Consider the following 19,425-nt stretch of genomic DNA (forward strand, 5'->3'; position numbering starts at 1 on the left):
ATCGAGGTTGTTATGAAAACAAATCGCATTTTATATTTAAATTTGCATAATACAATAAAGAAACATTCAGCCTCACTTATTGCATACAGGATTCTAAAAAGTAATTATCAGTAAATAATATTCAACAAGGTTTTGAATGCAATTTCTTATTAATAATATTATGATTGGTACCATAATATTCCATGCAAAAATTCCAGTTATTCAAAACAGGTGATGTTTACAATAACGTGAAGAAAAATTTAACTTAAATTTTTATTATTAATAAATGTTCTAATATTGAGCACTAGGATGTGAGCACTGATACACAGCTTTTAGTAATTATTCTAACATAATCGAATAATTCATATAAAAAACATTTAACACTTAAGATTTAGTTGTAATATATATATATATATATATATATATACATACATATATTGTTTAAATTTTATTTGCAATATATTTATTAAATATTGCATATACATATATTTCAGTGCAGCAAATGTTAAGGCACTTATGAAAAGACACTATTCAAAATCTGGTTTATAATTGGCAGTTATTGACAGCCATTTGATTATTACAAAATACATATAAAACTAAAGTGTTTGTTCAATGAATTATTAAATTGAACTCTTCATACAAATGTGATGTAAAATTGCAAACATCAATCTTGATAAATTGTACAATCAATTTTGCACAACTCAATTGCTTTTGTACTACTGATAATTTTCGCCTATTACCAGTAAAAGAAACAATCAAAAAGTTGAATCAGTTTCTAAAGAAGGTTCTTGTTTGAAATTCATTTTATATGCTACATCATCCAAATTGTGCAAATGATTATTATTTGATTGTAATTCCTGCATACTGCCACTTCGGACACTTGGTATATCGCAAATTATTTGAGCAGGATGAATTGGGGCCAGATCTGGGCTGGATATCTGATGATCTGATACTGTTGGGCTATGGCTGCCCGATGGACTGCCTGGAGAATTAGTGCTGGGACTTTGGTAGTCGTTTACCATAGGAACTGGCGATACATTTGATGTGTTTGAATCAGGAGTAGCTCCTTGAACAAATTAAAATAAGCCTTTCAATTTCCTCAACATATAAATTTGTTAGCATGATAAAAAAAACAAACTAAATAGCAGTGTCGTCCAAATGGAGCTCATGACGAGTATATTCGTCAATCAAAGAGTGAACAGCGCTGGCAAAGAATTGAATGAAGAAGTTGGGTTTGGTTCACAAAGTAGAAAGATGTTTTTACTATATTTCATTTATTTGTTACCATTAGCATTTATAACATAAATATTAAACTAAAAACGAGTTAAACTTAATATAATATCATACATGCAAATGTAGTTACTTACATATATATACTTACATATATATTATAGTTTATTTGATGAAAAGCAAAACTATTTTAAATAATCAGTAAAATGTTATTTAAATAGCTGAATCTTAATTCTTAATTGATTAGAATATATTATTTCAACATGTTGGAAAGATCATGCAACTTGCTTCAAGTTAAAAAGCCACTAGCAACTATTTATTTTATAATTTATATTATTTATTATATTTATATTTATACAGTCATAGCCACAAAAATAGCAAATGGTCACACCGTTTTATACGCATGATGAATATACTGGCCAATATATGCCAATATATAAAATTCTGCCACTTCTACATGACAAGTTTGTTCATCAATCACAGTTCATCAGAACATATTCTCAAATTTCAGCATATTTGGAATATTTTGAGACTATGCCGGTATCAAATAGTAGTTGTAAATAGCTTAAAAAATCGACTTGATAGTTAGGAATTGAGATTTAGCTATTCAGAAGAAAAATTTTAACCGTTCATTTCAAAACTTGTCGATGATATTTTCAAATGGACTCATAATATCTATAATAATATTAATTTAATTTAATTTATTTAATACATTTCATTCTAAAAATGTATTTTATATTATGTAAGAGTGCACGTCAACAGTGATCAGTACAAACACAGAAGTAGATATATATGTTTGTGCGATGCATGTTCTAAGAAAGCGTAATATATGTTTAAATTAATCAAGAAAGTAAAATTTTGTAATAAAATTTTCAATTTTGTAAAATAAACCCATCTTTTTCATCCGATATTTTACCAGCGCAACATACTGTGTTGTTGACAAATATACTCGTCATGACTAGATACTTACGACACAAAACAGTGCGCCCTATGTAATGGGCGCACCACAGTTAACTGGTGCGCCCAGTACTTGAAACCAACATAAATTTCCATAATTTAATTCTTTTCTTGAATCACCCAAGTTCTTAACTTAAGTATTCATAATTAAACTAAATATAAAAAATCTAATAAGCCATGCAAAGATACTCACCACCAAGTAACATTTCTTGCAATAAGCTGTCTATGTGGGCAACTCCAAAAAGTTTGGCAAATTGAATTTGTTCAATCATCTGCCATGTGATTGACTGAAGTGCTGGTAGCGTTAACAATATTTCACCAAATCGTCCTCTAGAATCGTACTGTCGATCACTAATATAGTCCTCTAGGTTAATTTGAATTTGGTATCTAAGAGCTTTTATGCGATTGGGTTCGCTAAGTCCTTTTGCATCTGTAACATAAAAGAAAATGTAACAAAAAATCTATTGAATTATCTCCCTAGTTTATATTCTTTTCAACTTTCCGTAGGGTACGTTATTGTAATCGTCCAAAAATCGAAATTGAATTTTTTTGCATATATTCGCGTTTTGAAGGTTTCTGAACATTTTGGCATACCTTAGAAAAAATAAATATGTGTGTGCAGTGGCGGCGCTAGACCATTCGTGGGCGTCGGCGAAATTCGTTTGCGAGGCCCTTCTTTTTTTGCCAGTTGCAAGTTGACTAGTGGTACATGGCATCGTGCCTAAAGGCAAATTGCTGAAACTTGTCGTGCCGTAATTTAAATTTTTGAAAAGCTTTAAAAAAATTTGAAAAGTGAAAGAAATTGACTTTTTTTAATTTGAAATATTTTGTTGAAAATTTCGAACTTTTTTTCAAAGCAATCACGTTGCGTTAGCTGCTTAGAGACGAAATATCGAAGCGCGTAAACACCGCGTTGCAGTCTAACTTAACTCACTATTAATTAAAATCTTTATAAAATATCTGATAATTTGATGTGCATATGCCAAATGGCATTTGTTGTGCTTTATTTACTGGACTTCCAAAACCGCTAGACCTGCCTTCCTAAAAATGTAATTAGTTTAGCACTTTTTGCCCCGTATCTTCAAAACGGCTTCTCCTGCCTTTGCCAAAAACTAATCAGCACGTCTTCTTACCTTCAATACATGTCAAATGTTTTCTGAATTTTTCAAATTGGTTGATCCATTTTCGCGAAATCGTCGACAAAAATTTGCCAAAATGTTCAGAAATCTTTGAAGATATATAAAAATTTCTGTTTTAGATTTTTTTGCGATTACTATAACTGTATATGAGATTTATTTTTAGTCAGATAAATACACCAATTGAAATAGACAAAAATTACACAAGTTAAAATAAACAAACTCTTCGGCAAAAATGGTTCTCCAGCTATTAGAAAAGCACTGAAATTAAATAATTATCGCGAAAAAGTTTCCTTTTGCCCAACCATTTGAGTAGCAAATTTTATGTTTTTTCGATCATTATGAATAAAAAATGGTTGGAAATCACCGACTTAATAACTAATTAGACAAAATTTTGCAATCTGCAAGTGATTAATTAGATTTAAAAAAATCTATGTTCATACTAATTTGAGTACATCACATAGTAGGTACACATGGTCTAAAAGCTCGTCCCATTATTCTAAAATTTGATGAGTTTTTATAATTAATCATTTATCGTAGTTCCATAAAATTTATGTTAAATGAGACTAACAAGTTTTTTTTGAAAAAAGATTTTTACAATAAATTACAAAGAAACTGTGCGATCGATCTTGACGAAAAACAATTCAGCACGATCGCCAACTGAAAACTTTCGATGAGTTTTTGAATTTTTAAAATTGGTTCAGAAATGTCAAAATGTCCTTTTTTAAGACGCTTTAATCGGAAGACTTTAAGACATCAGAGCGGATCAACCGATTTAAAGGATATAAAAAACATTCGATTCGTGTTGATAAATTGTCAAAGGCAGGTTCAACGGTTTCGGAGATACAAAAAAAGTTTAAAAGGTTATCAATTTTATTTGAAAGAACTGATCATCCCAACGAATGTTGAAACGAATGTTTGAAAAAATATATTGCTTGTGTTGACGGTGTGAAACAATGATTAGTTTCAAATCAACAGTTTTTGTTATTATCTCATTGTTATTTCTCATTGATCAATTTTTATTGATCATTGATTACTTTTATTCCTCGAATATTTAATTACTCTTTCGATACGTTAAGATTCCCACTCGTATGTATTTCCAAAAAGAACGATGATTTACATTTTGCTCACATAAGAAATACACACATATAAACAACCAGAGAATTAGCTTGCGCGAAGTTGTTTAGATTTAATAATCTATACTGTTGACAGACGATATTAGATAATGTCCATAAAAGATAAAAGAGTAAAATGATAGTGCCTGTAAACCACTAATCACCTTCTTTACTCGCACATCCGTATGAATTTTAACTAAATTTTAAATAATTAAAATTTTTCGGGGCCTCTTGCGAGGCCCCCCCAGGCGCGAGGCCGTCGGCGGCCGCCGACATCGCCGACGCCTAGCGCCGCTACTGTGTGTGTGTATGTATGGATATAATTTTTCGTTCACGTTGTCAAGCTCACGGATCAACCGATCCGAATGGTTAAAAAAACATTCGATTCCTATTGATAAGGAGATGTGCTGATTAGTTTTTGACAAAAATCGGTCCAGCCGTTTTTGAGTTACAGAGCAAAGAGTGCAGAAAATAGAAATCGAGTTTTTGAGAGAACGGACCATCCGATTTGAATGATTCAATACGTTCAATTCGTAATAATGGGGACAAGTGGTAATTAGTTTTTAGCAAAGGCAGGTCCAGCCGTTTCGGAGATACGGAGTGTGCAAAAAGTTTTTGGGAGAAATAAGCATCAGATTTGAAGGATTCAAAAAACTTTCTGCTTGTGTTGACGAAACGATTGTTTTTAGGAAAAGAGATTTATTTTATTTATTTTTTTTTTAATTTTCAAAAAGATTTTTTTTTGAATATCGAAAATAATTCGGACTTTCAAAATTTTATTTCGGTGCGGGAAGATCAATTTGCAATTTGCTTCAAGGCATGATGCCATACACCACTAGTTGACCTTTAAATGAGAAACGATTTAGACTAAAATGATATGTCTATCAAAATTTTATATAGATTGTGAGTTGCTTGGTGTTCAAAACACTTGAAGATAAAACTGGGTCGTTCTAAATCATCCGTAGAGTAGAGTGGGGCCCAAATATCAAATACGACTTTTAGTAATTATACTGCAAACTGCAAATAGGTAGGTATTTTGTTACAACAAGACTTATTTTTTATTGAAATACAATTATTGCAAATAAGTTAAATACAAAAGGTGTGAGCGTGTTTCTATACAGAATCAGTCTCACCCTGGTATTTAAATGATTTTGATGCCATTTTATAAGTATTTTCGAAAAAATACTATATACTCATCATTCCCTATCTCATCATTTGGCCGAGATATCAGTGAAAATATGTGAAAGTGGCCCCTTCTTTCAAACGCACTTTTTGTCGGAAATATAAAAGATTGAAAAATGTTAACCTCATTCTATATACACTGATCTTGTCTATGTTGTTCATAAGAAATAATGTGAAAGAATTATTTGTTAGTGCATGAGAAGGTAAAAATAATTTTTCATTTTCCATTTCCTACCAGTGCGGCTCTTTGAACTATTTTTGAATTAAAATCACTCGAAAGCCTGTACATTTTTCTTCTGTTATTCAAAAATTCATTTAATTGTAGGTGGAACTTCGTGGTGAAAAGTTGAAAAAACTTAAGCTAGTACATGCGCTGTCGGTACAAGAACACTCATATAAGTTCGTTTTGCAAGAGACCTATAAAATGGCATCAAAATCATTTCAATACCAGGGTAGAGCTAATTCTGTATGGAAACACATACCCTATTTGTTCAAAATACATATTTCATGAACACTTTTTTTTACAAAGATCACAACACCGTACTTTACCCGCGGATCTTTAATACCCGATTTACCCTATATCAACTCGTTCCAATTTGAAACCACAGGTTTGTTATAAACTGTTTTAAATTCTTTCAAAATTAATGAGATTTCGAAGCTATTTGTGTATCTATAAAATTCAAAATAGCTAATTCACATAAATGAGCTTTAAGTGAAACGATTAGAAATTAGTGTGACTTGTTTCTATTCAAACCAAATTTAACTGATTCTAGTCAATATCATAAACTAACTTATAGATTGAATTACTAAATAATTTAAAACCAATTAAACCTTGCAGATTTTATGGATTTATTCACTTACTTGGGTCAAAAAATACTATGGCTTTAAGACAAGCGAATTCTGTGTCATCTATCTGCACCTCCGTCATTGGTTTGACTAATTCGTCCATGATCCTGCACCCCACGCGGCTTATGTCCAAGTCTGGGGATATGCGTGAATCTGTCAACATGATGACTAAATAGTTTTTACCACAACCACATTCAAAATTTGAAAGGTTAAATAAAAAGGGTGTTAAAAATTATTTCTACTATATCATATTTATTATACATCTGTACCTCGCTTTGCGTTTTTTTTCGAAGTAGCGCCGCCGCTTAATTAGTACTAATTTTCACTGTACGTTGTTACAATTTCGAACTTTTAAATTTTTTTTGAAATTAGAGAATACTGACATTAATAAATTAATTGCTAATCTAGCAGAACCAAGATTTTTGTAACAAAGATCTACTACAGTAACTAAAATTTCAATTTACTAATACAAAACGTTACAGTGAGCGTTTCTGAAGAACAAAATTTAACCTTCGCCTTTAACGTGGAAGAAGCCAACTTACCTTACGACGACAGTCACTATAGACTGATTTCTGGATAATTTTTTTATGTTTTCCAAAAAATAACCGTTTTTTTCAATTTTGTTTTCAATAAACTAAATTACCTTTAGTTTAATTTTATATAGGATAGAACGGAGCAAAGGCCCAGCTTGACTTTTAGTAATAAACTAAATGAACTACATGACAACACATAACATGCATCAAAGAAACAACTATCGAACTATATTCAGTAAATTTCCCAGTTAACTCCTAATTATAAAAATATGCATTTTTACTGTTTTGCTAAAATTTGTCATCTGTTCCTTTTTATTCCATAGGCTGAGTCAAAAGGGACAGCCAGGGCCAATAGATCCGATAGATCTTAAATGGATTTTACGAAATAATACCTGCATTATTCAACCAATGCGAAATATAAATTTTATAGGGATATTTTTTACAAAGATAACACTGTGTATCAGAATCCATCAGAAGAGTTGGAATAACTATTTATTTAATTTATATCTTGTACAATTGTTTCTGTTAACTTTATTTATTTTTTATTTAGTATCTTATTGTTTTTTATTTTATTATTTTTAATAATTTTATTTACCAACGTAAAGGTTTATTTGTTTTTTTTTACTCCACCTTCATGTAAGATTTTATAGAGGTTATATAAAAAACGGTTGAATCTAACAGAAAAATAGCAATAAATTTTACAAAACAATTAAATAACGTTCACCTAAAAATTATATTCAGATATCATAAATACAAGAGCTCAAAATTAAAAAAAAACTACCAATGGAAAAAAACTTTTGGTCGGAACATTGATGTTGCAAAAACTAAGGTGATAACACTAAAAACTTCTATGCTTTGTTTGTTTTTTAGATAACGATGATGAGCCTTTTTCCTAAGGTGATAACACTAAAAACTTCTATGCTTTGTTTGTTTTTTAGATAACGATGATGAGCCTTTTTCCACGCGGGCCCTTTAAGCCCCACTTCACCCTATATATATAGTTATATGTACCTAATAAAAAGAATATATTAATTTTATGTTTTAAATATATACTTTGTTCAATTTCTATTCAAGTAATATTTTCGTAACCTTTCTTGAACTTCACATGATTTTCTAGAAAAAATCTTAATTCATTTTATGCCGTTCTTCTGGGTCGTATTTTTTAGAACAACGCAAAGTGAGGTATAGAAGTAATTCAGTATTCCTTCATAAGATGACAAAAATGCACTCACCCTGACAATGCTTAGTTATTATACAATTGTTTCCTAATAAAAGGATGTCTTTTAAATGCATCGATCTTCTGGCTAAGCCCAGTAATAAATGTTCACCTGCATGGGCACGCAATAACGCTACCTGTGGGAGATTGATATTAAATCAGTCAGTTAAATTTCTTAAAAATAACATTGTAACAAAATTTTGAATCGGTTGAAACAGAAAAATATTACGTAAAGTAGAAGTACCATATTTATTTCATATTCAGAATCTCTGAACAAAATGCTGACAAGGAGAACCCGCCCGTAGCTCGTCTCGGATTTTGATGAAACTTGGCATAATGGTAGATTTTATGTCCAAACTGACCGTGGCAAAATATTAGAGGCATATGAAAAGCGGTTTAATTATAAAATTTAATTAAAGTTTGCATTTTAGCAGTGCATTACAAATGTAAAATTTAAATTAGTTTTAATATCATTTACTTATGCAGTTATAAATATGAAATGAAAAAAAAAGAGGTTCACACGCGATTGTAGTAAAACTTATTTGCTACTGTACAAGATGGCATTTAAGTAAAAATAAATACATCATATAACAATTTTGTACAATGTTTATTAGTAATATGGTGACACTCGTGTTGCACATATTTATTAGTGTCAACCATTATACACATTTATATAATGATAAATTATAAATTATATATTTATAATAGCATTAAAATATGTATAATAATTGAAAACAATAATGTAATTAAAGTCATACTTCAGATCGGTTTGTCTTTGTAATTAGCATTTAGAAATGAACCTTCATTAAGGAAATGAAGTAATTGCTGATTAATAACTTCTATAATATTCGTTCACACAGTGGATTATGTTAAACAACGCCTAATCAAATATTGTTTGAAGAACTTCATGTAATTAAAATTAACACACATTCATTGACTGATGGTTATATTTTTTACTTTTTCGCTGGCGATATAATCTCATTCTTTGAACAGCTGTAATATCTGTTTTGCCAAAAAAATATGACCAATTTCAATAACTTCAAAGATTTATAGAAACTATGAATAACATAGAAATTATTTCAATAAACTTATGTTACATACACGGCGCAAATGCTACATTTGTTTTATTATTTTCATTATAATTATTTACGGGAGACAAGGTAAAATATTCTTCTGATTCAGGCATTTTTCATTAAATCTAGATTTGTACTAGGATGTAACTTTAAAATGTTTATTCATCTATGCCGTTGATGCCGGTACGCATAAAACGACAGATCTCTATTCACATACGCGACGACTAATCACAATCAACCCGTATAGAAATCATATCATCGAGAGCGAATGACGAATCATTAGCACTCCACTCTTATCTTATCTGCCGTAACGCACTTCCGTTGCATTTGTGCCGATTTACACCCTAGTCGCGCCTAAAGAAGTTTTACTTCAATAATAAAAAATATAAAAAGCTTGAGTGGAATTCGAACTCTCGACCATAGAAGCAAAAATTACCAGCGTTACTATTCGGGCAATCTCCCGCTGATAAGAAGAAACGCTCCATGCTATGTGTATAGTGCGCTGCTAAAATGCAAAATAATTAAATTTTATAAAAAACGCTTTTCATAGGACTCTAATATTTTAGCACGGTTAGTTTGGGCATAAAATCTACCAATATATCATCAAAATCCAAGACGAGATACGCGCGGATTCTACTGGTGAGGATGAGAGCGCCATAATAAAAAAAAATATTTTACGGAACATTTAAATTTTATATATAAATATATTACTTAATTGAACTGGTTAAATGACCGTTTTCATGTGACTATACATTATTGAAACTAAGATGATTGGTAGCATATTCATTTTACAGAGCGTTGGTAATAAATTCATTTTTCATTTATAATGATTTTCAGATTGATTCGAAATTCAACACAATCGATGTCAAAATGATTCAAAATTCTGCCACAACAATCACCTTGTAGATTTAATACCTGATCATCAAGTTGCAGTTCAGTGAACGCCGGAATGTATTTCGCCCATTCCACCAAAATAAGAAGTTGCTGCTTCATAGAATCACATACATCGTTTATATTTGCTAGTTGCTTATTTGATAAATCGTAATCGTTAACTGCTGTACTTCCATTCTGAAATAAAAATATTACATTTTCATATCCATAGAATAACCACCAAAATCCAATTGAACAAGATCACAAAAGCTTCAAATAAAATGATTGTAAACTATGTATACTATACATACATTTACATTGTATAGGGTATGGTCCTATACTGGGGTCACAAGTCACAGGCTAGAATTTAGTTTTACCATTGTTTATTCACATTTGGTTCAATTTTTATCACAAATACAAATTTTATGGATCAAGTATATAAATTCAAATGATTTAGCTGGACTTGAAACATATAATTGCGAATCAAACTCATCACTAATGGAGTCAATGAAAATAATACTAGTTGAACAATATTAAGCATATGGATAATTCTTGTACCTATCAAAATGATTTTAAATTGAATATTGACTTCGCATATGAATAGATGTAAAAATAAGCTAAACCTTTCTATTATCACACGAACACTTCGGAATATTTATCCCAGTAGATATCAAGCTTTTTTAAATTTGCAAAAGCTGACACACCACACAAAACATAAGCAAATGCTTGTCATTAATGCAGAGAGAAATTTAGATCAAAATATGAAAATGCTTAAAGTTTATACTAATGTTTAAACTATATTCTCATCACTACTGCCATGGTTGAATATTTGCTCAAAATAGAATTACAACATAGTAACATCGCAGACATTTGCAAATTAGAACCCTAAAACATGTTCGTAAGGTGCATTAAATGAAAAAAATGTCTAATTATTTACTTTGGTACATTTTGATTTAAAATTCCAATCATACCTAATGTCATGTCATTTGGTCTTCTAGCATAATAAAAAAAAGATGAGTTAATTTTTGTATAGTAGTAGATAGTATCTACTAGATACTACATTTGATACTGAAAATCTATCATATGTAGTCAAGCGAATAAATAAATTTACTTGGTGATGATTTCTATAGGCAACATTTTGCACAGGCCCTTTATTATTATTAATTGAACACCACAAATCTTCCAGCTTTTAAGCAAACAAAAAGAACTACGTGGAATTCTTCCGTAGGGGTAAAAAAAAAATTTTGGTAAACATCATGAAAAATGTGGCGATAAAAGACGCCACACAGCATTCTCTCTAATTTTTCTAATTTACAATAACACCTCCAATAAAGCGGTCCTTTTAATAGCGGTTTCCATACCACGCGGAACTGAAAATGCGACAACACGGTGCTCCTATAACACGGTTTTAGTTCTACAGCGCAACCTATGAATGACTCTAGGAACTAGATAATTAAAAATCTATATGATATCGGTTTTATTAGAGTCAATTCTCTTTCACAGAACATTAGTCTTTTTGTGTTTATTTTTTAATCATATCTTATATATACAATTCTTCTGTAATGATGTATGTAAATATACACCTCCTAAACCAAGGGCGAGCAACCTTTTTAACCCACGGGCCAATTTGGTATTCAAAATTTTATGGCGGGCCGCACGTAATTTATATATATATACTAGCTGACCCGGCGAACGTTTAGCCACAGGAAATATTTTTAGAAAAGCATTAGTATTAGAAATGACTAACAAATTTTGAATGTATAAATATGAGATATATGAATGGAAGGGGCAGCTAACACAAATTACATTGATAATTTATCCATTACAACGCCAAAATACTAACATACATGTTTGAATTCGGGTATGCTTATGCATAGCGAAACGAGTGAGATTTCAATAACTCTGAAAGTTTTCTCTCAAAAACAGTTTTATCTTCAGATTTTAATTTTAAATTTCTAATTTTTTTGCTAGTATTGCTCTTTCTGCAAAACATTCAAAAGCTATGTACTTCTAATGCACATCGGGAAATATATGTACGGTAGGAAAGTATGTAGTACGCCTGCAAATCAGTTAGTTTTATCGAAAGTAACCATTTCGTTGCCAATATCTAAGAATTATTTTTAAAATATTGCAGCGAATAAAACGGATAAATTTAATCTTTTTTTATAAGCTCAGAAAAATCTTGACCAAATTTCTATTAAAAACGTTCACAAAAAGGCGATAATAGTTAATTGATTGATTACCGAGCTAAATAAAAAATAATTGGACTACTAAAATGATTATTATAAAATAATGAAAATTTGGAGTTGTATGTAGTTTTTCATTCCGCATTAAGAAAATTAAAATAAAGAAAATTAAAAAAAATATTACGTTCGTAAAACCTATGATAAAAATAAATTGCTTTTTCTTTTTAAATAAAACTGAAGCTTTTTTATAAACACAAAAGTCTGAACTAAAATTAAGTCAAAAGATTTGTTGAATGAGCTCGGAAATAATGTGATTGCAACAAAATTAAAAAATGGCACAAGAATCACATATAAAAACTGGTATTTTTTAGCATTTTTTCTGAATGAATGAATTATTATCCAGCGACTTTTCTTTTGTGGACCTGTGCAATTGTTTACACACGTATGTACTTCTAAAAATATAATTTATCATAATTTTATTTATTTTTTTTCAAAAGCGAAAATTTCTTAGGGCTGACATGAGATTTATAAAAAACTGAAAAAATACATTTTCAAAATCTAATTATTTTGCATGGTAAATGGCGAAGAAAACACTTGCATGAGAATAGCTGTTTTGTTAGCTTTGAACATTTGGAATCACAATTAAAATTTGTTCACATTTTCGTTTTCTGAAAATGAAATGTGATACACAAGATACTGCAAAAGATATTATTCTTTATTACCAAAACGACGAACTCCAATTGTTTTTTGCATATCCAAAAATGATGAGTTCTCAATGATAAGTTCTCAATTTTTCTTGCAATATTGTTAAACTATTATATAAATTAATATTTATTTTATCAGGAAATTGTATTTCGGCGAATAACAGTTTTTACCAGTATTTGACTGACAACAGAATTAGCCTTTACAGCCGTATTTGATAAAATATCTAGAGCTATATCTATGTACGAACCAAAATTATATCTCATCGACGGTTTCTCAAAACTTGCTATATCGATTCAAAAGCTTTAAAGCCTATTGATGAACACTATAAGAACTCGCAATATTTAGTTTCGTGCGGAGATTGGAATAGCCGTTTCTATATAACAGAAGTGCAAAATTCTTTGTCAACTTTTTTGCCAAATCTTTCGCCTTCATCTAGAAAAATAATCTGTAGTTGAGAAATGCTTGGCGGGCCGCAGAAAAACCTCTAGCGGGCCGCATGCGGCCCGCGGGCCGCGGGTTGCTCATCCTTGTCCTAAACGATTATTCGGATTTTGATCATTCTTTCTGAAGTTTGTTAAGGGAATTTTTTAAGATGTATGTGATTATAAAAATAGTAATATTGTAGAAATAAATAGAAAAAAATGCCAGAAATAACATCATTGTTTGACATTGAAAACATTTTGATACATGAGAACTGTCAACAATCGACAAAAATATCGATTCACTTGAAATTTGAATTTAGTTTAAGCGAGCCTAGACAATATTAGTATGTAATATCCATATTCATGATTATTAATAAGAATAATGTAATATCTACAATATTATTGCCGAAAACCAGCTGAGATGTGCCAGAAATTAAAACAATATAAAATACAACATATGTTTGGCAGATGAAATTATATAATTTAGTTTAATAAATACGTCCAAAATTGATATACATTTATTTTTTAAACTTATGCATGTTGTATTTTGCTTTACTTCACTAAATTATACAAAAAAATATTTATAATTGTTGAAAAAATGATTTTGAATATTGTTTCAGGTGTCAAAAATTCATTTGTTTGGCATTGGGTACGAAATATTTAGCAAGTTCATAATCTTAGATTAAACAGTGCCATATGAACTAGATTTTACAAATTAATTCACCTTAGATTTTAACTAAAGTAATAATGCTTATTAAATTATTAGTAAGAGAAATGTAATTTAGAAATTGTAATTGCTAAAAACCAACTAATATAGAGTACGCGATTATAAAAATTATAGACTATTATATATTATATGATTTATTGAAGCAATTATATGGTTGGAAATAACAAAGGTGAAATTGTTTTTTTACCGTAGATAATATATTTATTCTTTCTGAATTTCTTATATTGATAAAAAAACTGCAGTTTCCAATACGTATATAGCTTATGCTAAGACCATAAATGAAAGGGCAATAAATAGAATATTAAAAAGTATAGGATAGGATATTAAAAAATTTCAAACTTAAATTGTAGACGTGGGTTACAGGACAACGTCTGTCGGGTCATCTAGTCCTTTTACAAATTCTTCGATTCAGTAAAAAATAATTTAGATTTTTTTATCATATCTTTATACGAATTTTTCAATTAAATAAAACAATTTAAAATGTATGCTTTTTGTATTAATTAGTTTTCCATATAAAACGGTACAAATGATGTTATAATAGGTTATTCCTATTTTTTTACAGCGCGGTTCTTATACAACACTATATAGACGGTTTCATAGAGCGCGTGACGGTTTTTGTATTACGGGGTACGCACTCACCGCATTATAGGAGCTTTGAGTGTAGTAATATTTTAAATTAATGGTGAAAAGTTCCCTTGATGACCGCAAAAATATATAGCAATGCATCATTATTCCTAATTCTTGCAATATACACTATGGTTTGCAACCAGATATAAAGAAGGTGGATGCCCCATCCCAAAATAACTAAGAAAACTTCTGGCTGTTAACATTTAAAGGAGACTGAAAAGAATACACCTGCTACGTAAAAAAAAAATATATCAATTTTTATTCTTTTTACTTCTTTTTTATTGTAGGAAACCCTTCTTGTATTTCAAGCAGAAGTAACACTGGATACTTCCATTATTGTCATTTACGTATCATATGTCATTTAACTCATATAGTCTTTAGACTTACTAAATGTCTACTGAAGACAGTTGTAAATTACATGGTAAAAAAATATATAATTTATGCGAGTATTTCAAACTTTGTGATTTTAATCTGCGATACGTAGGCTATTATTCATAAACATGTATGATGGCAATAAACAAAGCAATAAGCACAACGTGACAAAAATACAAATCACCTCAAGAGCAGCCCCAACCTGTCGACTAAGCATCTCTGCGTTCAGCAGAGACATCACTGACAAACCATTTCCTTGGGATTGTTCTTCATAACTCGGCCGCCTGCAGCTAATCCTATCCCTTTCGTTCTGGACGGCTGCACAAAACCAGAAAAAATATATATAAATAAGTTTAATATAATAAATAGATTTATATATTAGTTTAAAATATATGAAACATGTCACTACGTTATAATCTCCATAAAAGAATCCAGATATTGGATGACAAACAGTGACTGCATTTTTAGGCTAACTAATATGAACAATTGCCAAAAGTTAAACTTTTAGGCTAATATGTAACTTTACAGTAATTTGTAAAACAATTGCCAAAAGTTAAACTGCTTTTTAACTTTCCGTAGGGCAAGTTATTGTAATCGTCTAAAAATCGAAATTAAAATTTTTTGAATATCTTTACGTTTAAGAGATTACTAAACATTTTGGCATTGAGAGAAGGAGCATCCGATTTGAATTATCCGCACGATGCCATACACCACTAGTTTATTATATCAAAATTTCTCAAATTACTTAGATATACCAGTTAATTAAATGTTTCTCATCATTTACTCAATGTCAACTAATTAAATAATCAACAATTTAGACCAGTTATTCCAAAAGTTATTTATATAGACTCCCAGGGGCCCATAACAAGGGTGGTGGTCCACGGGTGTGGATCACAATACAACATGATAACATCTATTTGCTTATACTATAATATCTATAATTGAAAGGCATATACACATTTTATAAGGCAAGGTAATGTAAAGTGAGGCATTATTATCAATCTCCTTAAAAATATGTAGACTGAACTTCACTAGCCGAGAAATGTAAGATTAAGCCTTACAAAATTGTCGCCAAAAGCTGATATTTAAACATTTACTCAACTCTTAAATTTAACAGTTAAAAATCTTGGCACGGAACCCAAAAAAATTATAACAAAATTAGTACTCATGTTAAAAATCTCTATAAAATATCTGACCATTTAGGTGCATATGTCTAAAGATCATTTTAGACCGCCAAATATCTCTTTTTTCTATATTTTCCTCTGTATCTCCAAAACCGCTGGACCTGCTTGCCAAAAATTTAACCAATTCTTTACTTTGTCAATATAAGTAAAATGATTTTTAAATAATTCAAATCGGATGCTCCGTTCTCTCAAGAACTGAATTACCGTTTTTGGCACATTTTGCTCCGTATCCCCGTAAAGGCTGGACCTGCCATTGCCAAAAATTAATCAGCACATCTTCCATCAATAGGAATAGAATGTTTTTTGAAACACTCAAATTGGTTGATCCGTGCGCCCGAAATCGTGGACGAAAAATTGTATCCAAACATACACACACACAACACAGATACATCTATTTTTCTAAGGTATGCCAAAATGTTTAGAAACCTTTGAAACGTAAAAATATACAAAAATTTTCATTTTCGATTTTTTTGCAATTACTATAACTACCCTACGGGAAGTTAATTAAGCAATCCATAAACATAGCATGTATTATTATTTTAATTGTTTAATTACGGTTCAATGATAATTAATGCCAGTTCAGTAATATTTAATGTGTATAGGATAACATAATAATTATAATTATTCATTTTGAGCTTAAGTAAATTTGTTACTTTCAAATATTGAAATTCGAATAATTAGTTGCTATTTTATTTTTTGGACACATCCCTGTTTGAACCAGAGACAAGTTCTCAGTGTAACCAAATTTGGAAAGTTTTGGAAACGTAAGTTTAAAGAAAATGTAACAAATCTACACAGAAATATGTAGTCACAAATGAAAAAAAGTACTTTGGAAAATTAGAGAGATCAAAACTGCTAAATTCTGAAAAGAGCGGATTGCATCCATGATCCAAGATAAGTACTACATCATATGACAACGAAGGAAAAACATGTGACAAAATTAGGACAAAGATGTAGGAATGACTAATATGAAATAGAGGATGTGAAACACAACAAGGGATAAGAAATGATGCCGTATACTTTTTAAGACCAATCAATTATTATTATCATTACTAAAGTCCATCAGGACACATGAGGGTGATGGTGAGGGATGGAAAATGGGATCTAAGGCAGCACAAAAAGTAAAGAATTTTTTGTGCAGCCTTAGATTCAAGCAGCCTCATTTTTGTGCAGCCTCAGATTTTTTATGCAAGCCTCAGAAAAAAATCTTTCTTGTACAGGTATGTAAGAATGAAGTTAGCTCATTCACCTAGATTAATCAAACCTAATTAAATGCATACTGGAAACATTTAGGGCGAAGAAAGTGATTCTTGATACACGAAATTAATTCTGAAAGGATAATTGGCTTTATCCGACAATGTCCTTTAAAACACTCTACATTTATTAAATTTACTCTTAAATATAATGAAATTTATCTACGTAATAGATTATATTTGTTTTTATCTATAGCCATCTCCTTTGCTCAAGTCTTCAAACATGAATTAGGTACAAAAAATGTTAAATTGAAATGACTATTTGGCAACTTATTTTTCTTATCTCTAAATATACATTTCTTAACAGTGAATAATTTGTTACATTTGCAAACGGGTAGTCATAACGTCTTAATAATAAACAATGTTCGATATAATTATGAATCATGCTGCAAAACAAGGATTGGAAATACGAAACTCTTATAATTATGGAACCGAATATCGAAGGTTAATGGGTATTGGTAATATTGAAAATATTTGTTTGATAATTTGCAAGTATATAAATATCATAAACAGTTGAACATATTTGAAACAAACACTGAAGAAATTTACCGCCTATGCACAATGTTTTGTTGATTAAATTAAACAAACAGAATAATATAATTTTTAATTATACAACGATCAAATGAAAAAGTACATTAAAGTAAGGTGTAAATAGTATAGGGGGAAGTCCCCTAACGCCGGACGGCACCAAGCACCAAACACTCTATTTAATACGTATTATTTAAGCGAGTATAAATCTTTTCATTTCAAAATACAAATGAAAGGGGCACTGGGAGCACACAGGTACAGGATCACGCGCCAAGCCTCGCCTGTAACGCACACGGCCACGGCGAGAGCAACCCTTTCTGTTTTAGGCGCAAAATCACGGCGTCGCCTAAATATCAATGGAAGTAATTCTAGCATATTTATGTATTTACATTTGACTGGTATGCAAAGATAAAAGTTGTACTTGATTGTTATCCGTAAAATGGTAGAATATCATTAGATCTTTTAATCAATTTTAGTATGTGCCATCAAATGAACGAAAATGTCGGTTATTTTGAAATGTCCGGTACTAGGTGCCACTGTTTAAAATCATATTTTTGATAGCAAAGTTTGATTGATAGTAATAATTATTTTTTAGCAAAGATTGCGGTTTTGTTAATTTAGTTTGATTTCTAACTTTGTTATCTAACATAAATCATAATTTAATTAACATTTCGTAAAATATTTTTTGATCTATTTATAAACCTTAGGTGTCTGTCACTTGGAGACTTCCCCCAACAGTTTTTATAGTATCTATTATTTAAAATTTTTGTTGTATAGAGGGAAGCAGGGCTCAAAAATCCGCGGGTAAAAAGGCCCACTACCAATATCTCACAAATAAGTAAACTTAGCAATTTTTTCACAATAGTATTTAAAAGTAGAGGACAAAAGACGTGTAATCAGCCATCGCAATAAATCAAGCAACGTCGCTATAAGCAAATAAACGGAAATTTTGAAAATCTATAACGAAAGTATTTTCTTTCGTTGTTAGTTTTTCTGGTTGGGTTAATATTTTACAAGTATACATTATACAATTTTTATATAACCTCCATAAAAGCTCACATGTGGTTGGAGCAGAAAGGACCAACTGTACCCATACCCCGGCGGGCGCAATAAGAAAATAGTAAATAGAAATGTAATTTTAAAAGCAATAAATTAAATAAATAGTTATTAACCCCGCAAGAATCTTCTTACATAATTCATTTATAAGATGACTGATTTTTTATAAAAATTTGTATTATAATGATTTTTTAAATATATTATATTTTTATTATCAGTATCTATTCT

The 19,425-nt window shown here is 30.2% G+C and overlaps 1 protein-coding gene across 5 annotated transcripts in view; it reads right to left on the reverse strand.

Moving 5' to 3' along the window:
* Window positions 1-525: 525 nt before the first annotated feature.
* LOC113378752 (hepatocyte nuclear factor 4-gamma-like) overlaps window positions 526-19,425 on the reverse strand; it is a 110,470-nt gene continuing 91,570 nt past the window's right edge. For 2 of the 5 annotated variants that reach the window (XM_026619333.1, XM_026619337.1), the window contains exons 4-9: window positions 15,361-15,494; window positions 10,183-10,335; window positions 8,211-8,331; window positions 6,461-6,598; window positions 2,360-2,596; window positions 526-1,045 (exon numbers count right to left, since the gene is read on the reverse strand). In XM_026619333.1, the coding sequence (XP_026475118.1) occupies window positions 735-1,045; window positions 2,360-2,596; window positions 6,461-6,598; window positions 8,211-8,331; window positions 10,183-10,335; window positions 15,361-15,494 (1,094 nt within the window). In that variant the 3' untranslated portion in view covers window positions 526-734. The remainder of the gene's footprint in view (window positions 1,046-2,359; window positions 2,597-6,460; window positions 6,599-8,210; window positions 8,332-10,182; window positions 10,336-15,360; window positions 15,495-19,425) is intronic. The other 3 variants (XM_026619336.1, XM_026619335.1, XM_026619334.1) reach the window with 3 other exon arrangements.

Source organism: Ctenocephalides felis, unplaced genomic scaffold, assembly GCF_003426905.1.
Source record: "Ctenocephalides felis isolate EL2017-DRISC unplaced genomic scaffold, ASM342690v1 CF-g0.4_SCAFFOLD_01886, whole genome shotgun sequence".
Lineage (NCBI taxonomy): Eukaryota > Metazoa > Arthropoda > Insecta > Siphonaptera > Pulicidae > Ctenocephalides > Ctenocephalides felis.